We start from the raw sequence: 26,920 nt of genomic DNA on the forward strand, positions 1-26,920 counted from the left end.
GTAACTTGCCTAGGATCACATGGCTGATAAGTAGCCAAGCTGAGACTGGAACACAGATCTTCTGCTTCTCAAGTTCAGTGTTCTCTCTACTATGTCATATTTGCTACATGTAGAACACACTCCTTTTCACTTGATAACACCACTGAACATTGGGAGAGACTCAGAATTATTCACTCCAGTGTGCATCCTTTTTGGGAATTGTGACTGTAAAGCACTGCTGGGCTGGCAAAGTACTATGAATGTAAACCGAGGGGTCAGGGAGTCTTTTTGATCGGTCTGTCTTTCCAGGCGAAAGCGGCGTAATTTCAGCAAGCAGGCAACAGAAGTCCTGAATGAGTATTTTTATTCCCACCTGAGCAACCCTTACCCCAGTGAAGAAGCCAAAGAAGAGTTAGCCAAGAAGGGTGGCATCACCGTCTCCCAGGTGACTGGCCTCCCTGGGGCCTGGATGGGATGGAAATGGGAGGAGCTAGACAGGAGGCCCAGCTGTGGCCATTTTACCACTAAGTCTGCTCAAAGACATTATCAAGCACATGGGAAGCTTTTAGAATATAGGAGAATTCAAGAACCAGAAGAGACCTCAGAGACCAACTAATCCAGGCCTCTTTACATTTGTTGTAGAAACAGATCCAGAAATGTCCAGTGTTTCATGAAGATTTAGTGATATTTTTTTTTTACAAATTTGTAATAGAATACTCATTATAGCCATGTAGGTGATATTGATGATAATAATCATAACTGACATTTATATAGCACCTTAAATTTTGGGATGTGTGAGATAACCTGTAAAATGTTTCACCACTCTTAGAAGTGTTATATAAATGCTGGCTGTCACTATTATTACATACCTCATCTCATTAGATCATCACAGCTTTCTGTAAGGTAAGCATTATGGATATTTTTGTTTCCAATTTCCCGAAACCGAAGCTCAGAGATATCATATGACTTGTCCACAGTCACACACCCTATTAAGTGTCAGAGGTGGGATTGAAACCCAGGCCTTCCTGATTTCAAGTCAAGCACTTGATTTAGCCACTCTGTCAGTTCATGCCACAGGCTCTTTTGCTCTTTTGACATGTAATAAACAGTCCTTATATATATAGGGAAGTTGGCACAATGGCATGTGATATTGTCCAGGGTAGGAGAGGCAGCTGACCTGGACAACACGTCTCTCTCATGAACACTCAAAGGAAGCCTTGCCCTTCAGTTAAATCCACACAGTATAGACTTTCTGGATATAAGTGGGGCAGAAAACCCAGGGACAGCCTTTAATAGCCTTGTGTCTGTCCACAGGTGTCTAACTGGTTTGGCAACAAGAGAATCCGGTACAAAAAAAACATGGGGAAATTTCAAGAAGAAGCTAATATTTATGCAGCAAAGACAGCAGTGGATGCAACTACTGTGGTGGCCCAAGGAAACCAGGCAAATTCCCCATCCACACCTTCCTCTGGTAAGTAAGGGCCATCCCACCAGAGCTGGCCTGGCTTGGCTAGCAGGTGCCTTCAAGTACGCTCTGGTACTGTAAGATAGCATGTTTTTGCTTCTGGTCATTCGATATGACCTGGAATGAGAGATGCTTGTTTATATAAAGATGAGTGATCTAGTGGTGTAACACCAAAGCTCTGGTCTGTGTGGAAATGATGCTGCTCCCTCTGTTAGAACAAGTGGGTGAAAGAATTGAGATGCTTCTTGTAAAGAGGCCCAAAGCCCCTCTTATCCACATGAGTCTGTCAGTGACTGTTGACATGCTCCTTATTTGGAGCCTTTATCTGAGCTGTGAGGTTTCTGCTGTGATTTGATGGTAAAAATAAAACACTTGATTAACTTGGGTCCAGCTCTTCCACCTGACCTGCCCATTTAGAGCTGGTACATTTAAACTAATAGCTCTAAACAGAAGTGAAGGCTGGATTCCAGCCCAGAACTGCCTACTAACTTCCTGCCAAACTCTACTGAACAACTAGGCAGATGTATTGTCTCTGTCCTCACTCTTTCTGCCTTTTTCAGGCTCCTCTGGCTCTTTCAAGATGACAAATTCTGGGGACTCCTTTATTAATCTACAGTCACTAACCTACCAGAGCTCCCCAGTGGGAGCCAGTGTGCAGTCACAGGTGAGTCTGGAGACTACAGTCATCCCCACTTGTCATAATGACCTCAGGAAGAACTTTTCTCTAGAGATTTAATCTTTGGAACATGGAATAGTGAAGAAAGTCCTAGATTTCTAAGCTTTTGATTTATTTCAGACATTTTTCTGATGGCTAGAAATTGTATCTTTCTTAATTCCATGACATTTCCCACTCCAGGGATTTGTGTTTACAAAGCTAATCTTCTAGAAACTGGTTATTTCTTCCTAGGTTAACATGCCTGTAGTTTGGGTAAGTTACCTCCAGGTGCAAAGCAGTGTTTGGATTATGTCTTTATGGTCTAGGGGTTTGGATCAATCAACCAATGTTCTCTTCACCTCCATCTCTCACTTTCATGAAGCCTTCCTCATCCCCATAACTGTGAGTTCCTTTCCTGCCAAAAATTACCTTGTACAGCTAGTTCTGCTATTACGCAACATTCCTAAATATCACCATGCTATGCAAAATTGCACGGTGGGGTTAGGACCAAAAACTTTGTCAACGACACATTAAAAAAAAAGATAGGAACCTAATCAAAATGGTAGCACAGTTTTACATGTGTCAGACGGTTATAAAACACATAAATACTACATTAAATAATGGTGGCATCTGTGGCCTACCACTGCTGCTTGGCTTACAACCCTGTTCCCAAGGTGCCCACACTGACAAAGTCTCAAACAAGTTGGGCAAGCTGAAACTCCGGTTCTTTGGAGGCCATGTTGGAAAGTGGGAGTTAGGAGATGGTACAGACCAGCCCTCCCCCACCCACTGCCCCTCCCGCAGAAGATAGACAGTAAATGTGGAGCTTTCCCTTGAGAAAGACCTGAAGTTGGCTCATGGGAGTGGACATCAGAAGGGTTGCAACTTACGAGGTATTGTGAAGCAGTACAGTTTTCTGCATTCTCATTTTTTCTTTCAGATGAAATCATGCATAAACACAAAATTCACATTCTGCTTAAATTATTCCCTTTTATATCAGACACATTGGAACAAATTTGTGTTTTCAAAACAAGTTCTTATAACAGAATCTTATAATCTATAGAATCTATAACAGACTCTTAAAAAAATATTTTGTGTAGGCACATATTGGTACATGTCATCTACCCTGATACAGTACAGGTTCCTTGAGGGCAAGGATGATTTTGCATTGTCATTGTATCACCAGAGCTTAACATCGTGCCTAACATAGATACTTAATAAATGCTTGTCAATTGATTGGTTGATTGAGTTTTAATTATTTTCAAGTCATAGTTTTTAGCATTTTGGACTGTAAGAATAAACAGGACATAGAATGTGTCTTTTCTTCTCAAATAGCTCAAAACTTGTTTGAGAAAATGACATATCTGGAAAGGTAATACTGATGATACAAGACAATAAGCAAAAAACCAGGTGTGGCCCTCTGAATTCAGAGGAGGAAGTTCCCTCTTTAGCTAGGGAAATTGGAGAAAGCTTCATAGAGGAGGTAGCCTTTGAGGATGTGCATAATTCTACTTGGGGTCAGGGCGAGAATGTTTGGGGTAGGAAAATACAAGGTATGGGTAAGAGTAGGTAGACAAGTTTGGTGTGAACAAAAAAAAGATTCTTGAAGATGGACTAAGTGAAAGGGCTGGGGAAAATGGGGCCCCAGCAAAGAATTTTGAACTCAGCTTGTAGGCAATAGGAAGGTGTTAGGGGCTGTTGAGTAGTGCCAAATGTTTTTTAATCCTAGGTGTCTCCATGTCACTTCCTCCTCATAAATCTTTAACCCTAACCTTAATCCTAGGTGTCCACAGAGAACTACAAACTCCTCGCTCAGCACTTACAATATTTCCACACTTGCCCCATTCAAATCAAACTGCACTGGTTACCTCTTCCCAAACCTGATATCCTGCTTTCATGACTTTGAACAGGCCGTCTGCCATTCTTCCCTTCCGCTTTCCTCAAGGTTCAGCTCATCAATGCTCTCTCCCTCTTCCTCCTCATGTATTTAGATATATAGATATATAGAACATCAGCTCCTTGAGCCCAGGGACTGTTTGATTTTTGTTATTCTGTCCCCAGTGCAAAGTACAGGACCTGGCACATAGAAGCACTTAATATCTGATTATTTTGTGGAATGAAAACATTATGACTAGAACATCACCATAGCAAGGATATCCAGGAGAACTAGGATAGGTCTAGAGATGGACTGACTAGACAAATACTAAAGGGTCTAAGCATGGTCAGAGCTGGGAGTAGGGGGTGGTAGGGTAAGAGGGGAAGTATCGATAGAAATAAAAAGGAAGGGATGGCTTTAAAGACAATGTAAAGGACAGCAGTTAGCTGATTATCTACATAGTGCAGTAGAGCAAGGAGAGGAGCTCAGAATTTAGAGGTAGATGGGCTGCATGTGCCTCAACACATCTTTGGACCATTGGAGCAGTTCTCTGTAGAGCATGGGTGACTGATGGATCACAGCCCCAGGAGTCTCTGTGATTGGAGGGAGTAGGGAGGAAGAGAGACCTCTTTCCTCTCAGAAGTAAAGAAGGAAAATAAATGTTAAATATTAATATGTAGAAGGAGGAAAGATAGGGGAAGGTCATGCCAGAAAACTGAGAGTTTGATGTAATTCAAGGCAATCAACTCATGCTGAGCACAGGGAAAATAAAAATTAAAAAAGCGAACTGTTCTTACTTTCAGAGGGCTTACATCTTCTTGTGTATAGATAAATACAAAATCTGTGCAGACCAAAGCAATTTCTCAAGCTTGGGGGAGGGCACCAACAACTAGCACTTGAACTAAACACAGAGTGGAGCTGGGAAGTTTAAGAAGCAGAAGTGAAGGAAGAGCTTCCTGGGCATAGGCTCACAGGCAGGACATGGAAGCTGTCCTGCCTGAGAAGGACGAATAGCAGGTAGGCCAGTTTGCCTGAAACAGAGATTGCATGAGGAGACTTAATGTGAAATTAGTTTGGAAAGAAAATTTGGAGCCAGATTATGAAGAGCTTAAATGTCAAACAAGGGAGTGTATATTTTATCCTCGGGACAATTGACAGCAGCTTCTGTATTGGGGGGCAGGGGGAGGAGTAGGAATGTGACATGGTCAGACCCGTAGATATGGCCCTTTGGTAGCTGTGTGAGGTCAGTCAGGAAGCTGTAGAAGTAGTCTAGGTAAGAAGTGATGACAGTCTAAATTAGTGTGATGGGAGCATGATTGGAGAAGGGTATGGATGTGTTTGTGGAGGTAGGTTGTTGTTGTTGTTGTGTTTGTCCTTCATTTTTGAAGAGGACCATGACTTACAGTTGACTTTGAGTTGAGTGAGGGAGGACTGTGCAAGGTCACCAGCCTCATTTTTTCCTCCAGAGGCATCTGGGTCCAGTGGCCTGATACTCACCAGGACAACTGGAGATAGCCCAGGATGCATTGGGAGACCCTGGCCCTTTTAGGCTAAGACTTTTTCAAGTTCTCACTTGTAAGTAAAGCCCATTCAGTGAATAGGCCTCTTTAAGAAGTGAATCAAGGGGTGGCCCCTTTAATTAGAAAAAAAGAAATCAAGCTGGGAGGGAAAGGTCCTCAGGGTTGCTGTTCCAGAGAGTTACTATTGACATTCACTCTATACCTGGAGGGCCATTAAGTGGAGCTTGGGCAGGGAGGTAGATGAGGTCACTGAAAAAGTGTGAAGAAAGAAGGCTCACCACCAGAGCCCTGAATGATACCAGTGCAAAGGAGAGGATCCAGTAAAGGGACGCTAAAGAAGAATGGTTAGATGGATAAGAGGAGAGATGTTATGGAAAACCAGGGGGAGCAAATATTCAGAAAGTGGTAGTGGTTAGCAGGGTCACACACTACTGAAAGAAAGATCAGTAAGGATGAGGATTGAGAAGAAGGCATTAGTTTTAGCAGTTAATAGATCCTTGGTTATCTTGGAGAGCAGTTTCCTTTGGGTGGTTGGTTGGTTGGAAGTTACATTATAAAAGGCTGAGAATGAGTGGGGTGTGAGAAGTGTGAGAAAGTAGAGGAAATGAGTATAGACAGCTTTTTCTAGGGGTTTGGCAGTGAAGGGAGGAGAGACAGAAGTGAAACAGACTTTTGCATGTTTGACCTATAAAAACAGGAACTTGAAGAAATCAGATATTTGAAGGATTATCATTTAGTAGAGGGATTGGAGCTGTTCTGTTTGGCTCCAAAGGGCAGAAGGGGGAGAAGTGGTTGGAAGTTTCAAAAAAGACACATTTAGGCTTTATGTCATCAGTCAACAACACATCCATGGGCTGAGCAGTGGAGATACAAACGCAAAATGGAGACAGTCCCTTCCCTTAAAGGGCTTACTTTCTGTCTATTTGGGAGACAATATGCATGCATCTAAATATATGCAAAGTGAATAAAAGGGGATTTTTTTGAGAGAATGAGGTTGTAGTGACCAGTAGGGTAAGAAAAGGCCTCATGGAGGAGGTGGTACTTGACCTGGTCTTTGGAGGAACTCAGAAATCTAAGCTGTTAAGAAGGAAGTACATCCCAGACCTGGGGTACAGCCTGGGCAAAGGGATGGATTGTAGAGTACGTGAAAGATAGAAATGTAAGATAATGCTGGAAAGATCAATTGGAGCCATTTTTGAACCTGAGGTGATAGAGAGGTTTATTGAGCAGAGGAATATGAAAGAAAACCTCTCTACTTTGCATTTTAAGCCAAAATCTGTCAGGGATCATTTGAATGAACACATGAAAAAAGCATTTATTATTTATTCTGTATGAAGTACTGTGTCAAGCACTGGGGATACAAATCTGAAAAGTCCTTGCTGCCAAGGTGCTTACATTCTAATAAGGGAAAACAACACATAAAGCACAGTGTTGACCGGAGTGGGGGGCAGAGAGGTTAGACTGAGAAATCAGTGATGGTGAGTGGAGTCCTAGGTCTCCAGAAATGGCCATGTTACTTATTAACATCAAAGCACCTTCTCTCTTCTGTTATTGCCACAACCCTCATGCAAACCCTTATCACCTCAAGCCTGAACTATTGCAATAGCCTGATGGTTGGTCTCCTCACCTCAAGCCTCGCCCCACTCCAGTCCATTCTCCATTCACCTGTCAAATTAATCTTTCTAAAACACAGATCTGACCATGTCATCCTCTCCTCCCTACCTTTAGAAAACTCCAGGGGCTGCCTATTACCTCAAGGATCAAATATAAAATCCTGTTTGGCATCCAAGCCCTTCACAATCTGGCCCACTCCTACCTTTCTAGTTTTCTTACACCTTACACCTCTCCCACTGCCTCCCCAAAATCCAGTGGCGTCTTTGTTGTTCCCCGCACAAGACACTCCATCTCCAATTTTTGGACATTTTTACTGGTTGTTCCCTTGTCTGAAATATTCTCATTTCTGCCTCCAGGCTTCCCAGGCTTCCCGGGCTTCCTTCAGATCTCAGCTAAAGTCTCACTTCCTCCAAAAAGCCTTTCCCATTCCCCCTTAATGCTAGTGCCTTTCCTCTGTTGATTATCTCCAGTTTATCCTCTGTATATCTTGTTTGTATATAGTTGTTAGCATGGAGTCTTCCCTGTTATTATTGGACTGTGTGCTCTTCAAGAACAGAGATTGTCTTTTGCTTTTTTTTTTTTATCCCCAGTGCTTAGCACAGTGCTTGACACATAGTAGGCACTTCCTAAGTGCTTATTGAGTGACTGAGAGGTCCAGACAGACTGAGCTCCTTCTGCTAATTGCCGTTCCCTCTGACCCGAGACATTTCTGTTTTCATTCTTATAGTGTACGTGAAACAAAAGACAAAATTCCACAGCAGAGTAAAACAAAGGAGCGTACTTTTAAGTTCAGGGTTTTTGATTTACGGAACAGTAGTAATATTACCTATTACACCCTCTTAAAATCTTTCAATCTGGTCAAAGGTGAACAAAGAAAAACCCCACCATTGAATTAGACAAAAAAAGACATTACCACCCCTAGTTGGATTACCAAGGCCGAAAAGACATTCCCACCACACCTGGCTTTGGTTACAGACTAACTCTCTAAATTTAAAGGAATCAAGATCCAGAAATTGAAATATGACGTGGCCTTAGGATAGTGAATAAATGTTTTTGGAATCAGGGAGACCTGTGTTCAAGTCCAGCTTCTGATACACATCAGTTCTGTGTGACATTGAGCAACTCACTTAATCTCTCAGTGAGTGAGGCAAGGTACAAACTGCATTGGAAGAGGGATTCCTCGAACCTTTGAAATCCTAGATCCAGGCCCTATCCCTATTCCATTCAAGGAAGATTAATTAGGTGTTTGATTCAAGCGAGACCAAGGGCCTTAAGACATTATCGTCATAGCATAGCTGAGGCCTTAGTGCTATATACTTCCACAGGAATGATGTGACCAGACCTATATTTAGAAATCTCACCGGCACCTGTTTGACTTGAGGCTTGGACAAGAATTAGGAGATTTTTGTAAGCTTTAATAGTCCAGGTGAGAGATGATACCTGAACTAGCTGTCCATAAGTAGAATAGTCTGTCTCTGGAGAAAAGGGATTCCTCCTCATTGCAGGGCTGGGTGAGCACTTATCAGGGGTACTGTGGAGAGCTTAGGCTGGACTAGATAACAACGGAGATCTCTTTCAACTGACGTTTTGGCCTGAATTTTGGGGAAGCATTTCAACAAAGTATTAATTTAAATACAGCCCCCCACCACCACCACCATGTACAGCTTCAGAATCACAGAATCTTGTCAATGAAAGGGAACTCCCATTTCACCTGGTTCAACATACCTGAACTGGAGTCCTCCGTACAACAGGGCTTGAGTGAAAAAAGTCTGATATCTTTCCCAGAGACAATGAATTGCTTTCCCTTAATCAAATCCTGCCCTTCCCTTAGGCCACAAAAGAAAACACTTTACCCTGAATCTGTCAGTAAAGAAATATTTGTACCTTCCCCTTGGAAATAAGGGGAAGTAAAGTAAAGGTGGACATAGAAAGCCAGGCCCTCTGCAGCTTTCTTCTGCTTGTGTTGTGGCCCCCTGTGGGGTGTGGAAGCTATAGCTGTTCCCAGGGTCTTGGAATTACCCATCCAGCCATCACTCGGACAGGAACACCTTTCTACAAAGGTTACATGGCCTCTAAGGGCCCTCCCATTTCAGGGCCTATTATCCTAAGAACTTACAGTTTTAGGGGGCTCTGGAGGCTTATCAGTTTTGAGAATAATAGCTGACTTTTATGCAATGCTTTAAGGTGATAGATCTCATTTGATCCTCACAGTCTGTGAAGTAAGTGCTCTTATTACCCACATTTTATAGATGAGAAAAGAGACTGAGAGGTTAGCCCACAGCTACACAGCTCAGTAAATGCCGGTGGCAGTGTCTGTATTCAGTCAGCTTTTCCCGATTCCAAGTCCTGCACTCTGTCCACTGCGCCACCTAGCTGTCACTCTCCTTGTTACACAGCTACTTCTTACCCACCCAGTCAGCATTTTATGACTAAATGCAGGGGTGATTGGGATGTGATGCTTGGGTTGTGGGCATTACTGAAAGATGATGATTTCATTGTGGATTTTTCCCCTTTGAAATTAGCCAATGATGAACCAATGAAGCGATGGGTGGTAATGTTGGGTGTTGTTGCAGATGGATTCTTTACATCATGTTATACACCAGACGGGCAGATACGACTCCCTTGTTGGAAACCCTTTGTATACAACGCAGCGAATCGATGTAAGTTACCAGAGTTTCAGCATCGTTAATTAAAGTTTACGACAAGGATTGCACCCTCTCTGTCTGAGGCTGTATGTGAAGATCAAAAATCCTCTTTGGCTCCCAAGTACTCATTCTCAAACACAACCCTCTCTCTTCCTTTCTTCATGAGAGCCATTGGCATATGTAGCTCGGGAATTGGTCTTCTCTAGCCTAAGGTGCCTCCAGAATGTGGTTCTGGTTGCTAACCTATCCCCCTACTAATCATTAAGCAAGTGTGACATACTTACATTTCCTAAGGATTATTTCTGCTAAAGTATAGTGTTGCAGACACAATGAATCATATAGAGAAGACCCAGAGATGTAAATTGGAAGTTCAGAAGCTCATAAAGTAAAGGTACCTGGTTTTTGAATGGTCTGCAAATAATTCTGTAATATCTCTTGATATCCTGCATGGTCTCCTTTCTCTAGCAAAAACTCTGGACTCCTACTTTGCTGTTCATCGGAGTTTTCTCCCTCTTTATTTAGCATTTGCTCTCATTTCTCTAGGGAAGACTTGATCCCTTACTCTCTTTTTTAGTTATTGGGGTTTGTGAACCTTTTTTTACTGGGTGCCCAGTTTAAAAAGTCAAAGCTAAATGTGTATCAGTGGCTTAACGTTAGGGTTATTGGCATTGCAAAGACAGGCAGCTGGCTGAAAAGTCCAGCCTCTCTGGGTGTCATGTTGGTCTTCTGTCACAAAAAGCTGATTTTAGGAGCTCCTTTCTCATTTTCTAAGCCTCACAGTTTATAGCTGGCCACCAGACCATCAGTCCAGTCACAGGACTGAGGAGCTCAATGCTGGAGGTGTTTATCTGAAGGGAAAGGAGAAAAAGTGTTAATGTGCACATAGCAGAATAGTCTTGTGACAAAACTGAGCCTTCCCCATCCCAGCTGTGGTACCTAGGCAGGAAGGTTCTACATTGCTGATCCATGATCAACCTGCTGCCCAAGACTCCTCTTCTGCTTTCCCTCCTTCATTAATCTTCTGTTTATTTCCAGACAAATGGCGGCTGGCAGGATGCTACCACCCCGTCATCTATCACTTCACCTGCTGGGGACCCAGGCAGTGTTAATTCAGATGCATCTAATTAAGTTTGGGACCTATCGATGAGAGGAAAGAGGTCATTAGTGAAATTTGTCATGTTTGCCAATATTCTTATTTTTACAACTTGACACACAGCTAATTACCTCAGAAAACCTGGAACCAATAGAAGATTGTGATTACAGTGACACCTCTCTACCTCTCAACCTGACACGTTGGAGTTATCTTTTTACTTAGATCCATTGGGATTTAAAATGATTTGAAAACCTGTTTCCTCTTCCTAACCAAATTCATTTTTTAAATAGCAATTTTATGGTAAGAATTTGAAGTGTCTCTTCTAGGACTTGTCACAAATTTTTCAATTAAAAATTTTGACTTATTTTAATTTCCATGTCGTTTTTTACTATGAGATTTTTGTTCTAGGTGATAGTTACTAACAATTTAAACCTGTATTGTACTTGTACACGTTCTGTGTATTGTAATTTTGTATAGGGAAATAAATTTTTCTGTTGACCAAGATTCATTCTATAAATTCTGAGCTAATTGACCTGAAACAAACGTAACTTTACCAAAACTTTTATTGGGATTTACTCTAAGTAGAAAGTTACATCTTGTATTATTTCATGTAGTTCTAATTTCATGTCTTTGTAAATTCAGACTTCCCTGTGAATAGGTTTGTGCATTTCTGGAAATATTGATACAAAATCTACCATTTTCAGTTGAAAGTTTATCAAAGAGAATAAAGTTCCAAAGCCTTTTTCCTTTCTGCCTTTGCTGAGTCTTCTCTTATGATTGTTGGGTGTCTCTGATCCCCTCCCTTCACCCAGCTTCCCTGGCTTCTCTTACAAAGAGAGCAGTGGGCAGGCTGGTTGACAGTGGTGCCCTTTGGCATGTTAGTACCAGTGGCCAAATTGAAATGTCAGTGCCTGTCAGAATTACTCTGAACCTGAGTCAGGTTGTATAGGCTTACAGCACAACTGGAGGGGGCAGAGATGTAGAACAGTTGTCAGGACAACTGTGTGAGTCTGTGGCTGATTGGAGAGGGGTTAGGAACCTGAGTTGGCCCTTTCCCCTGCCTCTTATACTTGGGGCTGGTGGCATTTGTAGAAAGGTTAGAAAAATTAATTTATTCAGTCAAATCAAGCATTTATTAAAATGTGCGAGGTGATGTGAATACAGAAATGAAACAGTCCAAGCCCTCAAGGAACTTATAATCTGTGTACTTATACTGTATTTGGGGGAAGACAGTACATAGGAGGGTTCTGCTGCATGATGGGTGATATAGAGGATGTAGGAGGAGAATAAATGATAAGGTCTGATGATCTTCACCTCATTCAGTCAGCAAGCATTTATTAGACTATGTGCCACACACTGTAAGTGCTAGGGCTACAAAGGCAAAAATATGGTCCATGCTCTCAAGGAGCTCACATTTTACCTGGGGAAGCAACGTAAAAATAACTACGTACAAGATACAGTGTAAACAGGAGATGATCACAAAGGGAAGGCGATAGCAGTGGGGAAGACTGGAAAGAGGCTGTATCTTTAAGGAAGCCAATTGGCAAAGGTGAGGAGGAAGAGCACTCCAGGTATAGAGGTCAGCCAGTGAAAAGGCTCAGAGTTGGGAGAATGGAGTGTCACCTTTGAGGAGCAGTGGAAAGCCTAGGGCCCCTAGATCACAGAATTTGTACAGGGAAGAAAAGTATAAGAAGACTGCAAAGATAGGAAGGAGCCAGGTTGTGAAGGGCTTAGAAAGTCAGAGGATTTTATATTTGATCTTGGAGGTAATGGAGCCATTGGGGTTTTCTGAGTAGGAGGTGTGCTGTGGTCAGATCTGCACTTTAAGAGCATCATTTTGACAGCTGAGTGGAAGAAGAACCAGAGTGGAGAAAGACTAGGCAGGGAGACCAACCAGAAGGCTATTGCAATGGTTAAGATATGGGGTGATGAATCTGTACCAGAGCGGCAGTCATGTCAGGAGATAGATGGCATGACTTGGTAACAGATCAGATATATAGAGTGAATGTACCAGAAGAGTCAAGGATGATGCCTAGGTTTGGAGCCTGGGTGACTGGGAGGATGGCAGTGCTCTGAACAGTAATAGGGAAATGCCGATAAAAGGAGAGTTTGGGGAGAAAGAAAGAATTCCATTTTAGACATGTTCAATTGGAGATGCCTAGGAAGAAGCCAGTGAACAGGAAGAGACCAAAGATTGAAAGGAAGTGGGGAGGGGGGCAATCTGCAGAGAACAGGGAGGGGTGGAATCAAGGATGCAAGTAAAGGGACTTGCCTTGACAAGAAGAAAAGCTACTTCTTCATGACAGATGGGGGAAGCCAGAGATAGTGGCAGAAAATGTCTGCCTGATGTAAGATAAGGGAATGGGAGCCTTTGGTGAGTGGCTTCAATTTTTTCAGTGAAGTATGAGTCAAGGTCCTAGGCTGTAAGTACATAGAGTACTCATTGTGAGGAGTGGGAAGGTGAATGTATTAGATGTGCAAGGATTGCCTTGCTGTAGTAAAAGACCAGTTAAGATTATTGTGTGTAACAAATCTGTAGTAGAACCAGTCAGCAATTTGGGGACTTTCTCTAGCTCTGTTCAGCAGCATGTGAATAGGATTGAAGGAGTCAGATGGCCCAAGTAATCTAAGACTGGGGTTTGGCAAGGCGTGATCAACAACAGAACAAGGTGGCAAGTGGTTCCAGTGTACAGTTGAAGTGATTCACCAAGGTTCAGGATAGTGTAGCCAGTGAATGGAGTGATGGCCTGGCAAAGAACTGAGGGGCATAAAAGTTGGAGATGATGGTGAGGAAGAACAGGGTTGGGGGTCATAAGGCACAGGGAAAGATGGAGTGATAGAAGGTTATGGCCAGATAAAGGAAGTTCAGAGTTCCTAAATATGAGCAAGGAACTCCTGAGTGATGGTAGGTTCAAAGGTATGATCATCTCAGTGTAGAGGTGGTTTGTAGGAGTAGGTCCTATGAATTGAATAGATTGAGGAACTGAGAAATTAAAGTCTTTGAGAGAGTATGTTAAAGTCTTCACATATGAAGGCAGGAGTTGGGGGAAGAGAAAGATGATGAGCCAGACCCTGAACTCATTGGAAAAGGAAGAAGAGCATCCTGGGGGTTGATAAATAATGACTCCCAGGGTAAGGATTAGATGATAAATTTGAATAGTGCAAAACTCAAAAGGAGGAGAAGTTGCTGAGTGATGATGGTAGGAGTTTGGAAGTGGCAAGAGTGGCAAGGAATATCTTGATTTTTTCTACCACAACCAGTGAGTAAATCAAGGAGTATGAGTGAAAGTACAACCAGTTCTGGAAAAGGTGACCAGAATACATACAGTGTCACCAGGAGGGGGCCCAGTCTTGGTGAGCTTCCTCAGAAGTGAGAAAAGAAAAGGATTAAGATGAAAGTATTGAGCAGGCATTTCAGAGAGTACAGTGGAAGGGATGGGTAAGTTTGGAGTGGGACATTTGAGGGATAGGGTTGAGAAGAATGGGAATGAAAGACCCGGGAGTTGGGCTTGAGAATGGAGTTGGTGATTCAGAATCACTGAATGGGGGGAGAGTATGAGAAGTCAGAGTCAATAAACATTAATCTAACATCTTTTGTGTGCCTGGGGCTGTGCTAAGCCCTGGGGATACAAAGAAAGGCATAAGACAGTCCCTTCCCTTGAGGAGTTCACAATCTAACAGGGGAGATACATAAAAAGCTAAAAAGGGAGGATGGAAGTTATGTGTGATAGGGAGGGCGGGTAATGAAGTCATAGAGCCAGGGAATTTCTGAAGATGATGAAGTCCAGGAAAGTAGCCAGATGGAATGAGAATTCTTGGGGTGCCATCATTAAATAGTGGAGGATCTAGTTGGAGCTCTCCAATGTTTATCTGCCACCCTCCAATCAGAGGTAGGGAGGGGCCCCTTGTGGACCAGGGCTGCTGAGGTGTTATAAGTTAATGAGCTGATTTCATCTTGCATAATGATGAGTTTCTGGAGATGATGAAGCCCAGGAATGTAGCATGTATAGGAGTATGCTTACCATTGAGAAATGAGTCCAGTGGCTGGAGAGATGTCTTTTGCAAGAAGTGAGTGATAAGATTGTTCAGGGACCTCTCTCAAAGTCCATCCTAGTGGCAAGTAGTGTTATGTGTCCCTTAAGGGCCAGGAGGCCCATCTTAACAGTAGTCAGGAATTGGCAGCTTAAGCCAGGTCAGGTCTAGAAACTACATCTCTAGACAATCAGTAAATAAACATTAAATGCCTACTGTGTGCCAGGCACTATGCTAAATGCTGGGGATACAAAAAGAAGGAAAGGACAAACCCTGCCCTCAAGGAGCTTGTGACCTAATGGAGAGATAACATGCAAACACATATATACAAAGCAAGCTAAATGCAAAATAAATAGAAAATAATTAACAGAGGAAAGGCACCAGAATTAAGAGGGGATGGGGAAGGCTTCCAGTAAAAAAGAGAATATTAGTTGGGAAGTCAGCAGGGTGAGTGGAGGAGGAAGGGTATTCCAAGCTGAGAGATGAAATGTCTTGGTCCTATGTGAAGTCACAAGACTTCATCTTCCTGAGTTCAAATCTGGCCTCAGACACTTACTAGCAGTATGACTCAGGGCAAGTCACTTAACCCTGTTTGCCTCGGTTCCTCATCTGTAAAAATGAGCTGGAGAAGAATATGGCAAACCACTCCAGTATTGCCCAGAAAACCCCAAATGGGGTCATGAAGCATAGGACACAACTGAGGTCAACAACAGGAAAGGTAGAATTAGGAGCCTGAGGGACTGGGAGGATATTATTGCTCTCTACCAATAATAAAGAGGGCAGGAGAGAGGGAGAGTTTAGGGGGAAAGATAATGAGTCCACTTGGGGCATATTAAGTTTAAATGTGTACTGGACATCCAGTTAGAGATATCTGAAAGGCAGTTGTAGATACAAGATAGGAAGACAGCAGAGTTTGGGGCAGGATAGGTAGATTTTGGAATCATCAGCACAGAGATGATAATTAAATTCATGAAAGATTGTAAGATCAGCAAATGAAGACTACTTCTTGGAGAAGAGAACAGGGCTCAAGGCAGAACCCTGTGAAATTCTATAGTTGAAGGGCATGATCTGGAAAAGGAGCCAGAGAAAGAACAGGCAGGTAAGAGGAGAAGCAGGAGAGAGGATCGAGGAGAAGACAGTGATGAACAATGTGAAAGCCTGCAGAGGGGTCTAGGAGAATGAGGACTGAGAAAAGGTCACTGGACTTGGCAACTAAGAAATCATGGCTGCCTTTGGAGACAGCAGTTTTGGTGGAAGGATGAGGTAAAGGATTTAAGAAGGGAGAGAAAAAGAAAGTGGAGGTATCTGTTTTAGGCAGTCTTTTTAAGGAGTTTAGTTACAGAGGGCAGAAGAGATATTGGACAATTGTTAGTGGAACATGGAAGGATCATATAAAGAAGTGGCTGAAGCAAAGAGGTCCTATGGTGATGGCTTAGATCCAGGTGGACACGGCAAGAGACTGGTGTCTGGAGGTGGGTTGCCTGGATCAGGTCTGCTGTGGGGTTCCCTGTACAGAAGGGGAGGAGCAGTTTAGATTGGGACCTAAGTGGGGTTCCCTGGGAAGGCTTCCTGGAAGGATTACAATTGTTGACTCCCAATTTAATATCCAGATAGTGTGAACAGTCATGCCCCAAATGTTCACATGGGTTATTTGTGCCCAACCTGTGGTAGAACATTTCGGGCTCCTATTGGTCAGACACATTGTGACCTGATTCTTAACATAGTTATGTCATTTTGGTCCTCTTCGAGAAATAAGGACAACAACCCACCCACCAACCAACCAACCAAAGTGTCATGTCAACCCAGTAGAGTATAGGAGAAGGCTTGGAGAGGCCTTGCCCACCTCCAGTGAAGAACAGGGAGGGTGCCTGGCCTAAGGGTCTCAGTAAAGCAGAGATTCTGGGTAATTGCTCATTGGGGTGGAGATGGACTCGATGGAAAGGGGAAGGGAGCATTAGTAAGAAAGTTGGGAAAGATTCCATTGGTGGCTGCTCCTCTGGGCACCAGGTGGTGTCTGATGAGGGAAGGGCAGCATGATTATGGAATCTGTAGGTGAGTCCTTTGTAATAAGCCTGGAAAGGTGGACTGAACCTTGACTGTCAGAGAAGTTTGTATCTTGTCCTATGCGCAACAGGGAGCCACGGAAGCTTCTCGAGCAGTAGTGCTTTAGAACTATCTCTCTGGCAGCTGTGCAGGATTGACGGGAGAACAGCAGGATTGGAGGCAGAGATCCACAGGCAAGCAGCTGGAGCTGTGCTGCAGGCAAGGGGTGATAAGTACCTGATAACCAGTTGGAACAAACTCAAAGACCACCTAAACTTTTGATCCCTTGGGCCGGAACTGCTCTGACTTGCTCCCACTTACTCTCCTTCCTCCCACAAAGCTACTCCACTCCGTGAGCCAGGGATGCCCGGGAGGGCTGAGAGATCTGTGGTTAAGGGGCCGGTTTCCTGCTGCAAGTATCTCTGGGTAATGTAGTCCTTTTCGTAAACGTCATTAACACATCAACGCTCCCCAGGAATTTGCCCATGCGCAGGACGCTTTATGTCCGAATTGTGCGTTCTGAACCAGTGTTTCGCGGAGTGATATCAACTGTTTGGCTCGGGTTGTGCGCTGCGAAACTTCGCAGGCTTTGCACCAAAGACTTATGGGAAGAATGTTTGCGCATGCGCACCCAGTTCACCGAATTGCCTTCTGGTTCCTGTAGTTTCTGTAGGCAGCCCCGGCGGGTCCAAAGTCCGGCGAGTTGTGGGCGACTGCCGGGGACGGAATTCCAGGCTTGGTCAACTTGGCGGCCCTAGCCCCTCGCTTCGGCAGCCCTAACACCCTTTCATTACGCTTCCGTTCGCCTCGATCCGCAGCTCCTAGGATGGATCCTGGGCCCGCCCCTGACGGGCCCCCGATAGCCGGCCTGGCCTGGGCTTTGGCTTCGGCGGTCCCGCCCCGGGGCTACAGCGCGGTAAGTGAGCGAGTGGAGCCCGACCTGGCTTCCTTCCCATCCCTTCGGCCTCAGTTTCCCTGTGCCTCCCCTCAACGTCCCTGTGGGCCCCGCCCCCGTGTCCCTGTGCCTGCCCCGCCCCCACCCCACTCCTGGGTCCCTGTGCCTCCCCCCACCTCAGTGTCCGACGCCGCGTCGCTGTGTCCTGGTTCCCCCCTTGTTCCTGATCTTCCCTTGCTTCCCCCAGTCCTCCTGTGCCCCGCCACCTCAGTGTCCCTCTGGTTCCCCCCTCTTCCCCCACCCCAGCCCCCGTGCCTCCTCTGACTTCAGTTTTCCTGTGCCTTCTCGTTTCCTTCTCAGTGTCCCTGTGCGCCCCACCCCCAGCCTTAGTTTCCCTGCGTCTTCCCTTCTCCCTGCCCCTCTGTCCCGTGTCCCTGTGCCTGCCCACCCCCCTCAGCCTCCCTGTGGCTCGCCCCACCTTGTCCATGCTCTTCCCCTGGCCACCCTCAGCGTTCCTGTGCCTCCTCCCCACCTCAGTGTCCCTGTGGCCTGCCACTCCTTGTCACTGCCCTTCCTCTGTCCCCCTCCCCACCTCTGTGGCCAGCCCCCCACCTTGTCCCTGCTCTTCCCCTGCCCCCCCTCAGTGTCCCTGTGTGCCCTTCCTCCAGCCTTAGTTTCCCTGCCTTCCCTTCTCCCTGCCCTGTGTGTGCCCCTGAGCCTCCTCCAGGGTCCTCCCACCCCTGTTCCTCCCAGCCTTAGAGTTCTTGTCCTTTCCTGTCCCCACCCCAGCACCCACCCCCATGTACACACCTGCCTTGTATCTTCATCCTCTCCTGGCCCCTGTGCCCCTCTGCCCCATAGCCCAGTTCTCTCCCAATCCCCTCACGTCCTCCTCTTTTTCAGATCCCATCCCTCCAGGTGGGGCTGTCCCACCCCCATCCCCGCCCCCACTTCACCTCTTTTTCCTCACTTGGTATTCCCCCCTTCTCCCTCCTCCTAGTATTCCTATCTTTGCCTGGACCTCTCTCTCAGTGTCCTCAGGTCCCTTTTCCTCACTCATCCCACCTCCCCCACCCTCAGTGCCTGTGCCTGGCTTCTCCCAAGCCCTCTGAGTTCCATCCTCCCCCTGCCCCATGCTCCACCCCTCCCATCACTGATCTCCCATCCCAGCCCCTCCAGCTTCAGTGTCCCTGATCTCACCCTGACCCTCTGGCCCCAATGTAACTATCTTTGCCCTGCCCTCTGGTCTCATGGGCTTGTCCAAGTCTGACTCCACAGCTTCCAGGTCTCAGTATTCTTGTCCAAGGCAGGAAGTGGGGGATGGTGATGTCTGGAGCCTGTGGCATTGGAAGGCAAGATTCCTTTGGCTGGAGGTGAGGGTGGGGTGAGGGGGAAATGCCAAGAGAAGAGCTAGGGCCAGGTCTTGGTCCACTGGTGCCCCTCCTCCCCATGCTCCATGGCAGTGACCTGCTTTCTCTGACCCCTAGATCACAAGCACAGTGGAGGGGGCACCTGCCAACTTTGGAAAGGGATTTGCACAAAAGTCTGGCTACTTCCTGTGCCTCAGTCCTGGGGAAACTGGGCCTGGCAGTGGTGACAGCAGTGAGGTAAGGAATAATAATAATGAGAGCTCCTGTTCCCTTCCCATCACCCTTCAGAGTTTCCAGTCTGCTTTTCCCACAGCAGTCACGGGTGGGTAATACAGCTATAATCCTGATTTTTACAGATGAGGAAACTAGAGAGGTGAAGTGATTTGTCTAAGCCAGGGGTGGGGAAGTTTCGCTCTCAAGGCCACATGTGACCCTCTAGGTCTTTTGATTAAGTCCAAGTTTTACAGAATAAATCCTTTATTAAGGGGATTTCTTCTGTGAAGTTTGGATTCAAAGGGCTGAACTTGAGGACCTAGAGGGCCTTACGTGGCCTCAAGGCCAAAGGTTTCCCTACTGCTGGCCTAAGGTTACTGAATAGTAAATATCAGAGCTGGGACTTAAACACACATCTAGGTGTCCTAACTCTCCTACGCCAGTGCTCTCGGCATAGCTCCAAAGCTGTAACTAGCATGGGGGATGCAAGGACATGCCTCCTCATCCCTGTGGCTTCTGTCCTTTCAGTCTCATCCTGTGCACGGTCTTTTGTAGGTCCAAGTTGCCAGAGTCCCGTTGCTGTAGCACCTCTCTCCTGAGATGACCTTTCTTTGCTCACACTGCCCTTTGTCCTGTGCCTCTTTTGTCTCCCTCCTTTCTCCACCTAAATTTGCCCTGAGTGCCAGTAATTTTGAGTTACAGCTCTCCAGGGCCCTCTGCTGCCCCCACAGGAAGTGTTCCCCCAACAAAGCAGTTGTGGGTACTCCCCTGCCTGTGCTGGCTGATCCTGACTCTCCTTTCAGCAGCTACAGTGACCGTTGTTCCTTTCCTCACAGACTCTCCAGGAAAATGTGGTTACAGATATCCAGATCCTAAATGAGAAAACACCTCTTGCTATGGGCTTCACCTATATCAGCGAGTTCCTAGATACCAGTAAGGTCATTCTCTTTACTGGGTTTTGTGTGTGTATGTGTGCACACGCATACTTGTAGTGTGTTTAGTGATAACTTTATTGTGAATCCTGAGTCCTAGTCGCATACGTGGATGGGAGGGTAGGTACATTAGTCAGGGATTCAGCTGACCTAGTCCAATGCCATATAGACATTTATTCTCCTTCCCCTCCTGCCCAGAGGCATCAGTATCAAAAAAGAAACGGGTCTGCATGAAGCTGGTCCCCCTTGGAGTGGCTGATACGGCTGTGTTTGATGTCCGGCTGAGTGGCAAGAGCAAAGTGGTGCCAGGATACATGCGTGTTGGGTAGAGAGCTGCCCCTGAAGCCCCTGTCCACTCTAGCTTCCCCTGGCTAACATCATCCCATATACACAACCCTCTCACCCCACTAGCCTTCCTCACACATCTAGATGCCTGATCTTTTAACCATCTCCATATGTATGCACACACACACCCCCTCACCCACATGTCCTAGGAGGCAGTGAGCCCTCACCCCAAGGTCCCCAAGGAGTGATCTTCCTTGGGTACAAATGACAGATTTCCTTCTAAAACATGTCTTACTCTCTAGGGAAATAGGCGGCTTTGCAGTTTGGTGTAAGAAAGGTAAAGTCTCCAAACCCAAGCCCCTTCCTAAGCCTCGGAGCATCAGCTTGGGGATGAGTGGCCTCTCCCTAGATAAATCCAGGTGAGACTGGCAGGATGTTGGGGGTGGGGGGCACCCAAGACTTGGACTGGAGGGGAGGAGGGATCAAGAAGCAACATTTTACTGGAGGTTGAGGGGTGACCACCCCTGCTACTCTACATGGTCATTGATTGTGGCACTCCACAGTGACAGCTCAGAGAAGCTATCTACATTGAGCTCAAGACAAGGGACAGTCAGGAGGAGTGATTCCATCTACGAGGCTTCTAGTCTATATGGCATCTCAGGTAAACTGAACTCTGCATTCTTACTCAACTATAAAGGATCAGAGGAAAGACGGGGACAGTGAGGCACTGGGAAGAGAAGGGTCTGGATAGTGGCAGAGTTGACAAGGTATAGAAGAAAAAATGCTTAGGCTAAGAAAAACCTGAGTTCTAGTCTTGGCTCTGCTGCTTGCCAACTTTGCAACCCTCCCCTCCCTGACATGAAGGGTTTAGACTAGAGAATATCTTGGGTCCTTTCCAACTCTAGCATCCTCTGGTTCCCAGGCCAGCCCTTAGTTTCTTCAGGGGGATGGGAGGGCAGCTCTGGTTTTCATCCCATTACCTTTTCACTCATTGGTAATCTTTCTTCTCAGCCATGGATGGGGTTCCCTTCATCCTGCACCCCAAGTTTGAAGGCAAAGACAATGGTCCAACGGTGAGTGGTCCCCCAGGAGTGAAGCAAGCTACATGATTGCATTTATTATTCAGTAATAAGTGCTAATGATACCTCACATGAACAGATAGCATTTGACAATTTTAAAAGTACTTTCCTCACAACAATATATACTGATGGGCACTCATGCTGAGACATTTTCCTTGCCCCAATTTTACATTAAACTCCTCTGCCCCATGAAGCAGACCCCATTGTCAGACTCTGGATTCTCCCTGTGCCAGAGGTACTTCATCAGACCCACCCCCATGCCTGTCCCTTTCCCCTGCTCCTATAAAACAGCACTTCCCATAGGCCCTTGGACAGCCTTAGGAGTGGGAGATGGGTAAAGAAGGTTGAGACAGGGTGGGTGCAGAGGGTATCAGGGAGCCTGTGAGAGGCATGGAAGAGAGTTGGGGATTCTGGGGATGGTTGGGGGCTTTGAAGGATGGGCCTGAGCCTGAGTACTGGGAGATGGGGTGAGGCATCTTGTGGTGTGGTCACTGGAGGCATGGGCAGCCAGACTCCTAAATCAGGGTTTGCTATTGAATTTATGTGGTGTGTAACTCACATACCAAAGAGCCTGGTGATGGCTTTGGGTTTTCTTGTGTCCTCCGGAATTTCCAAAAGGTGGAGACCTGCCCTGGGGTTGACCCTCCTCTGACCCTTCCTGCAGGGCTTCTCTACTTTTGCAGACCTGACTATCAAATCACTGGCTGACATCGAAGAGGAGGTAGGTCCTTTGGCCCTCTGTCCCATAGTCATGTCTCCCTGAAACCCCCCAGCCCCTACAGGTGAGGTCTTCTGTGGGAGGTGGGAGCTGAGATTAAAGTTCTCATGTCCGTTGCCCATGAAGCTGCCCTATCTCTCATTCTGTATGTCATTCCAGTACAACTACGGCTTTGTGGTGGAGAGGACAGCGGCAGCCCGCCTGCCTCCCAGTGTCTGTTAGCTCCCAGTGGAGAAAGGATCAGCCTTCAAGATTCTGGAATGGCACCGCTGGTGCATTGCTGACCAGAGTGCCTCTCTTCTTCTTCCTCTTGCCCTCTCTGCCCCTTGGGCGACACTACATTCCATGGTCCCTTCTGATGTCTGGAAGCCTACAGCCTGTCACAGCATCTCTGGGACAGGCAACTCAGCCCCTAACAAGAGTCTGAGAGTTTGCCACTGGTGGTGCCTGGTGAAGGTGTGGGGAGAGGTGGGGTCCTGAAGCTATTCTGCTCTGGCACAGGCATCTCAGAGGGTTGATATGGCTCTGGGCAGGCAGGGAACAAAATTGTGTGCCTTGGACTTTTTTTTCCTGGTGATAAGCCTGCAGGACTGGCTCAATTAAAGACTTCTTCTTGATCCCATTGCTTCCTATCTTTCATAGCCTGCTGTGCCCTCCCCCCTCACACCCCTCAGGATGGAGAGAGCAGAACTCCTCTTTCTGGCCCATACTGAGTGCAGTAAGGAGAGATGAGAACCTTTCACGTGTATAAAGGGCAATTCATAGACATCCGGTCTGCTTGTCCACAGAGGGCCAAATGAGGAGCAAAGGGTAGAAGCCAGAAAGAGGCATCAGCTTTAGGCTTGATATAGAGAAAGGCTTTCCGAAAATTCTAGCTTTCCCCAAGTGAGACGGGCTGCCTTGGGAGGTGGTGGGCGCCTTCTTGGAGGAGGTCCTCAAGGAAAATTACTTAGCAGGTATGTTGTCCGAGAGATTCTGGTTCAGGTAAGGGGTTGAATTAGACTGCCACCCACAACCTCATGTGCTTCCCACAACCTCATGCTCCTCACTTTCCTAGTGTCTTAGCTCGTCTTGGAATGGCTGATTGGGGTGATTGCTAGAGGAAATGGAATATAGAGTGGTCTGGGCAATTCTTGCAGATGTTGCCATGTATGGAGTTGTTAAAGGTTGGTGTTGCAGTGTCAGCCCTCGTTGGAGCTGAGGCTCCAGCGGTATCTTCTGTGGTATATCCTAGGTATCTCCCTAAGAATAGTCTTGTCTCTCCTGGGGCCAGAGGAAGTTCCCCAGTCCTAAGGAGAGCAGGCGGGACATCAGGTAGAAAGGAGAGGCTGTCCTACAGGAAAAAGGGAGCAGGCCCCTGAGATTTCAGGGTTCATCCACAAGATGAATCCACTACTTGGATCTCAGTTCAGTGTCTTTCCTGCCTCTCTGCTTTTGCAAGTTTTTGTAGGGACCCAAACATCTAGAAGTCAGTGGATAGCTTCCTATAGGGTTGGCAGCTTCCACCCAGGGCCCATTTCTGAGTCCACTCAGCAGGTTCAGAACATCACCCCATCTCCAGTCTCCTCCTCTCCCTCACCATCTTGTGAGGTGCGGCTTCTTGAAGTCTCCTTCTCAATCTTATATTTGAGTCGTCGGATGGGGTCAGTGAGGCTCCTGGGTGCCAAATCATCAAAGTCTTCAGCAGCTAGGAAGTTTCGGTCTATAATCTCAGAGGCCTCTTGCCAGTTCCAGAAGCAGGCAGGCCCAAGTCGGCCAATTTCCTCCACAGCATCCCTGGTGACCATCTCACCACTAGGCTTCAGGACAACTACCATGGGGATGTGGTCTACAGAAAACATCTGCTCAAGGTCCCTGTGAGCAAGTTAGTGTGAGGCCTCAGTATCCAGGGGTTGAGATAGGATGGGACTAGAAGACTGGATTACAACAGAAGCCCTTCCCCTACTTCTTAGAACAGGTCCTGGGGCTGGGGGGGGGGGTCCCTTTTTCCTCTTCTCAAAGAAGAGAGCTGTTACTTTGAAAGGAGAGGGCAGGAATTCTGGTTCCTATTCCTCCTCACGTAAGGGGATTGGGAAGGGAGCATAGTCCCTGTAGGATGTGTCTTGGGAGATGGTAGATAGGGCAGTGTAGGGAAGAGGCTGGACTGGCCTCGGGTTACTAGGCCATAAATACAGAAGCCTCTGTGCCCAAGTATGGGCCATGATCGGGACAGTAGGGGAGAGACCAATACCCCTCCCTTGGCCCCATGGTATAAATTGTTAAATATTGGTTTGTTTTCTGTTCTCCACGCCTTGTTCTGGTAGAACAGGCCTAATTCTAAAGGCCTAATTCTTGCAGCGTCACTTCAGGGAGCTTCTGTTTCCTTGGGCCTTCTGCTGGGGGTCCTGGGGCTCTAATATTGGGCGGTGAAGGGACATAGGGCAGGCAGCACTGGTGGGGGGAGGGGCCACTCTGGAGAATCTCTACCACCTGCCCAAGCTTGGAGTCCTTACCTGGCTCTCCCTCCCCTAGCAAGGGCCCCCAGCTAGGCTTACCTTTTCAACTCATCCTGGAATGGCAGGAACAACCACTTCCTGGGCATATCTCTGAGGAATGTGTCCTGTTGCTCTTCAGTCTGGTCCTGGGAGATATATACCAGCGCAATCTGTGAGGACCTGTTCACATAGAACTCATCTGTGAGCTTCACAAAGAAGTCTTTGAGGATGGGGGCAAAGGCCTGGCATTGAGGGCACTCCCCAGCCCCAAAATACAGCAGCAGCACTCTGTTGTCCAGCCTGAGACTCAGCTCCTGCTCTGTGTCCACCTCATCTCCCTCACTGTTATTCCTTATCAGGACTTTTCCCATGAAGAGAGAGGACATGCCTGTCCTTCCTGGCTCCCACGGGTCAGCTCTGAGACAGGCCCGATTGAATTTTTGCTGAAGGAGCTTGTGGGTGAAAGCAATATGTCATCTGAGGTAATTTTTCAAGAGCTTGGTAGGGGCCCTTCTATGAATAGAATGGCTTTGGGAGGTCAAGTCCTCTGTAAGGTTAATCTTCCTAAACCTCTAACCTCTTTCTCACTGTTTCTGAGTCCTAGCTAAGTGAGGGCAGAAAAGGCAGGCTGCCCTCTAGAGGGCTATGAGCTAGAGGGAAGAGGGACTCATGGTAAGGCATGGTCCCCAGCAGTGAACTGGGTTTCTACCCCTGTGCACCAGTGAGTACCTTAGCTTGGGCTCTTCATTTTCCTTCAGTGAACCCTTTTTCCTCAGGTCAGCCTCTGACGGTCTCCTTTTGGGCTCCACAGACCTGGGTCAACCTTGCTAAGCCACTGTTAAAGTCCTTGTCCTTTCGAAAACAGTGATTCAGTGGTAGAAAAGGGTAGAACAGCCATCCAACCCTGCAGAACCACAAAACTCTGATCATTGAAATGTTAACTTTTCAATTCATTCCCACATGATTCATCAAACATTTACTGAGCCCTTACTATGGGCAAGGCATTGAAGGAACTAGGCCTCTAAGAGTGAAAATGACACACTCTGCCTTCAATAGCTTACTGTCTAGTTGAGGGCATTCTCCTTGGACCCAAGTAAGTACGGTCCAGGGTAGTATGTAGTGGGGTAAAGGAGGGTGAGGTAAGACACTATGACAATTGGAGGAGGGAGCAATGCGGGTGCCTGGCAGCTGGCTCCCAAAGGAGAGAGGAGAGAAATTTAACAGAAACAGATAAAGGGGTGGGGTTCTGTTTCAAGCATGGGGGATGCCATGAGCAAAGTCATATAGACATAAACCGGACACAAAGACAGTCTAGTTTGGCTACAATAAAGTGTGTGAACTGGATGTTTAGGTTGGAGCCAGATTGTGGAAGGCCTTGAATGCCAGGACTGGGAATTTAAAATTTGGAGAGTCCCTGCAGGTCTTTGAGCAGATGTCTCATCATCATGAGGTACACTAGGAATATTAATGGGTGTCAGAGTAGAGGATGAATTGGAGAAAGAAATGAAGCAGGAAGTTGAGTTTAATAAGCTATTGTGCTAGGTTAGGTAAGAGACAAAGGCCTACAGGGCCGGGGCCAGGGGAGCGTAGTAGAAAGGACTGGATGCCCGAGATATAGAGGCAACAATGCCAAGACTTGGCAGCACATTAGCTGTGCAGAGTGTATGACAAGAGAAGCTTCATTGATAATTCCAAGGCTGGGAACCCGGGAGACTGAGGAAATGGTGGTGCCATCAGTATCAATGCAGAAGTTGGAAGGAAGGACAGATTTGGGGCTGAACAGTCCAGAATCACAGGATTTGAGAGTTGGAATGGGCATCGCTGACCATCTAGTCCAAGCCAGGCATGAAAGCAATCCCTCCTAGAACATACCTGATAAGCCTGTGCTTGAAGACCTCCAAGGAGTGGGGATGAACCACTCTAAAAGCAGCCCACTCCACTTTGGGATGGTTCTAATTATTAGAAAGTTTTGCCTGACATTGTCTCTTTGCAGCCTTTACACATTGCTCCTTGTTCAGCCCTCTGGCACCAA

General features: G+C 46.5%; 3 protein-coding genes across 4 annotated transcripts in view; 2 read left to right on the forward strand and 1 right to left on the reverse strand.

Annotated features, from left to right (window-relative positions):
• Positions 1–11,593, forward strand: part of PBX4 (PBX homeobox 4) — a 66,515-nt gene extending 54,922 nt beyond the window's left edge. The window contains exons 5-9 of the mRNA XM_036761166.1: positions 289–424; positions 1,294–1,450; positions 2,005–2,108; positions 9,683–9,769; positions 10,790–11,593. Coding sequence (XP_036617061.1) covers positions 289–424; positions 1,294–1,450; positions 2,005–2,108; positions 9,683–9,769; positions 10,790–10,882 — 577 coding nt within the window. The 3' untranslated portion in view covers positions 10,883–11,593. The remainder of the gene's footprint in view (positions 1–288; positions 425–1,293; positions 1,451–2,004; positions 2,109–9,682; positions 9,770–10,789) is intronic.
• Positions 11,594–17,555: 5,962 nt separating this feature from the next.
• MVB12A (multivesicular body subunit 12A) lies at positions 17,556–23,036 on the forward strand. Of its 2 annotated transcripts, none has more exons than XM_036761176.1 (9): positions 17,556–17,838; positions 19,305–19,424; positions 20,237–20,333; positions 20,531–20,657; positions 20,920–21,036; positions 21,181–21,278; positions 21,629–21,690; positions 22,361–22,417; positions 22,574–23,036. In XM_036761176.1, exons 1-9 carry the CDS (start codon positions 17,749–17,751, stop codon positions 22,634–22,636), a joined length of 831 nt encoding a protein of 276 aa, XP_036617071.1. In that variant the 5' UTR covers positions 17,556–17,748; the 3' UTR covers positions 22,637–23,036. The 2 variants fall into 2 exon arrangements, with proteins under 2 accessions (XP_036617071.1, XP_036617076.1); XM_036761181.1 differs by having other exon boundaries at positions 17,604–17,838; positions 22,315–22,417.
• Positions 23,037–23,952: 916 nt separating this feature from the next.
• Positions 23,953–25,313, reverse strand: NXNL1 (nucleoredoxin like 1). The gene is made up of 2 exons (XM_036740828.1): positions 24,949–25,313; positions 23,953–24,268 (listed from the first exon to the last, which is right to left on the reverse strand). Exons 1-2 carry the CDS (start codon positions 25,272–25,274, stop codon positions 23,953–23,955), a joined length of 642 nt encoding a protein of 213 aa, XP_036596723.1. The 5' UTR covers positions 25,275–25,313.
• Between the last annotated feature and the right edge of the window lie 1,607 nt (positions 25,314–26,920).

This window comes from Trichosurus vulpecula, chromosome 1 (genome assembly GCF_011100635.1).
Source record: "Trichosurus vulpecula isolate mTriVul1 chromosome 1, mTriVul1.pri, whole genome shotgun sequence".
NCBI classification, from domain to species: domain Eukaryota; kingdom Metazoa; phylum Chordata; class Mammalia; order Diprotodontia; family Phalangeridae; genus Trichosurus; species Trichosurus vulpecula.

Bases quoted from the DNA above. Each gene is read 5' to 3' on its own strand.
- MVB12A (XM_036761176.1), top strand. From the start codon at position 17,749: ATGGATCCTGGGCCCGCCCCTGACGGGCCCCCGATAGCCGGCCTGGCC. The intron at 21,279-21,628 runs GTAAACTGAACT...CTTTCTTCTCAG, and splicing joins TAGTCTATATGGCATCTCAG to CCATGGATGGGGTTCCCTTC. The intron at 21,691-22,360 runs GTGAGTGGTCCC...CCCTTCCTGCAG, and splicing joins GCAAAGACAATGGTCCAACG to GGCTTCTCTACTTTTGCAGA.
- NXNL1 (XM_036740828.1), bottom strand. From the start codon at position 25,274: ATGTCCTCTCTCTTCATGGGAAAAGTCCTGATAAGGAATAACAGTGAG. The intron at 24,269-24,948 runs GTAAGCCTAGCT...ACTTGCTCACAG, and splicing joins TTCCAGGATGAGTTGAAAAG to GGACCTTGAGCAGATGTTTT.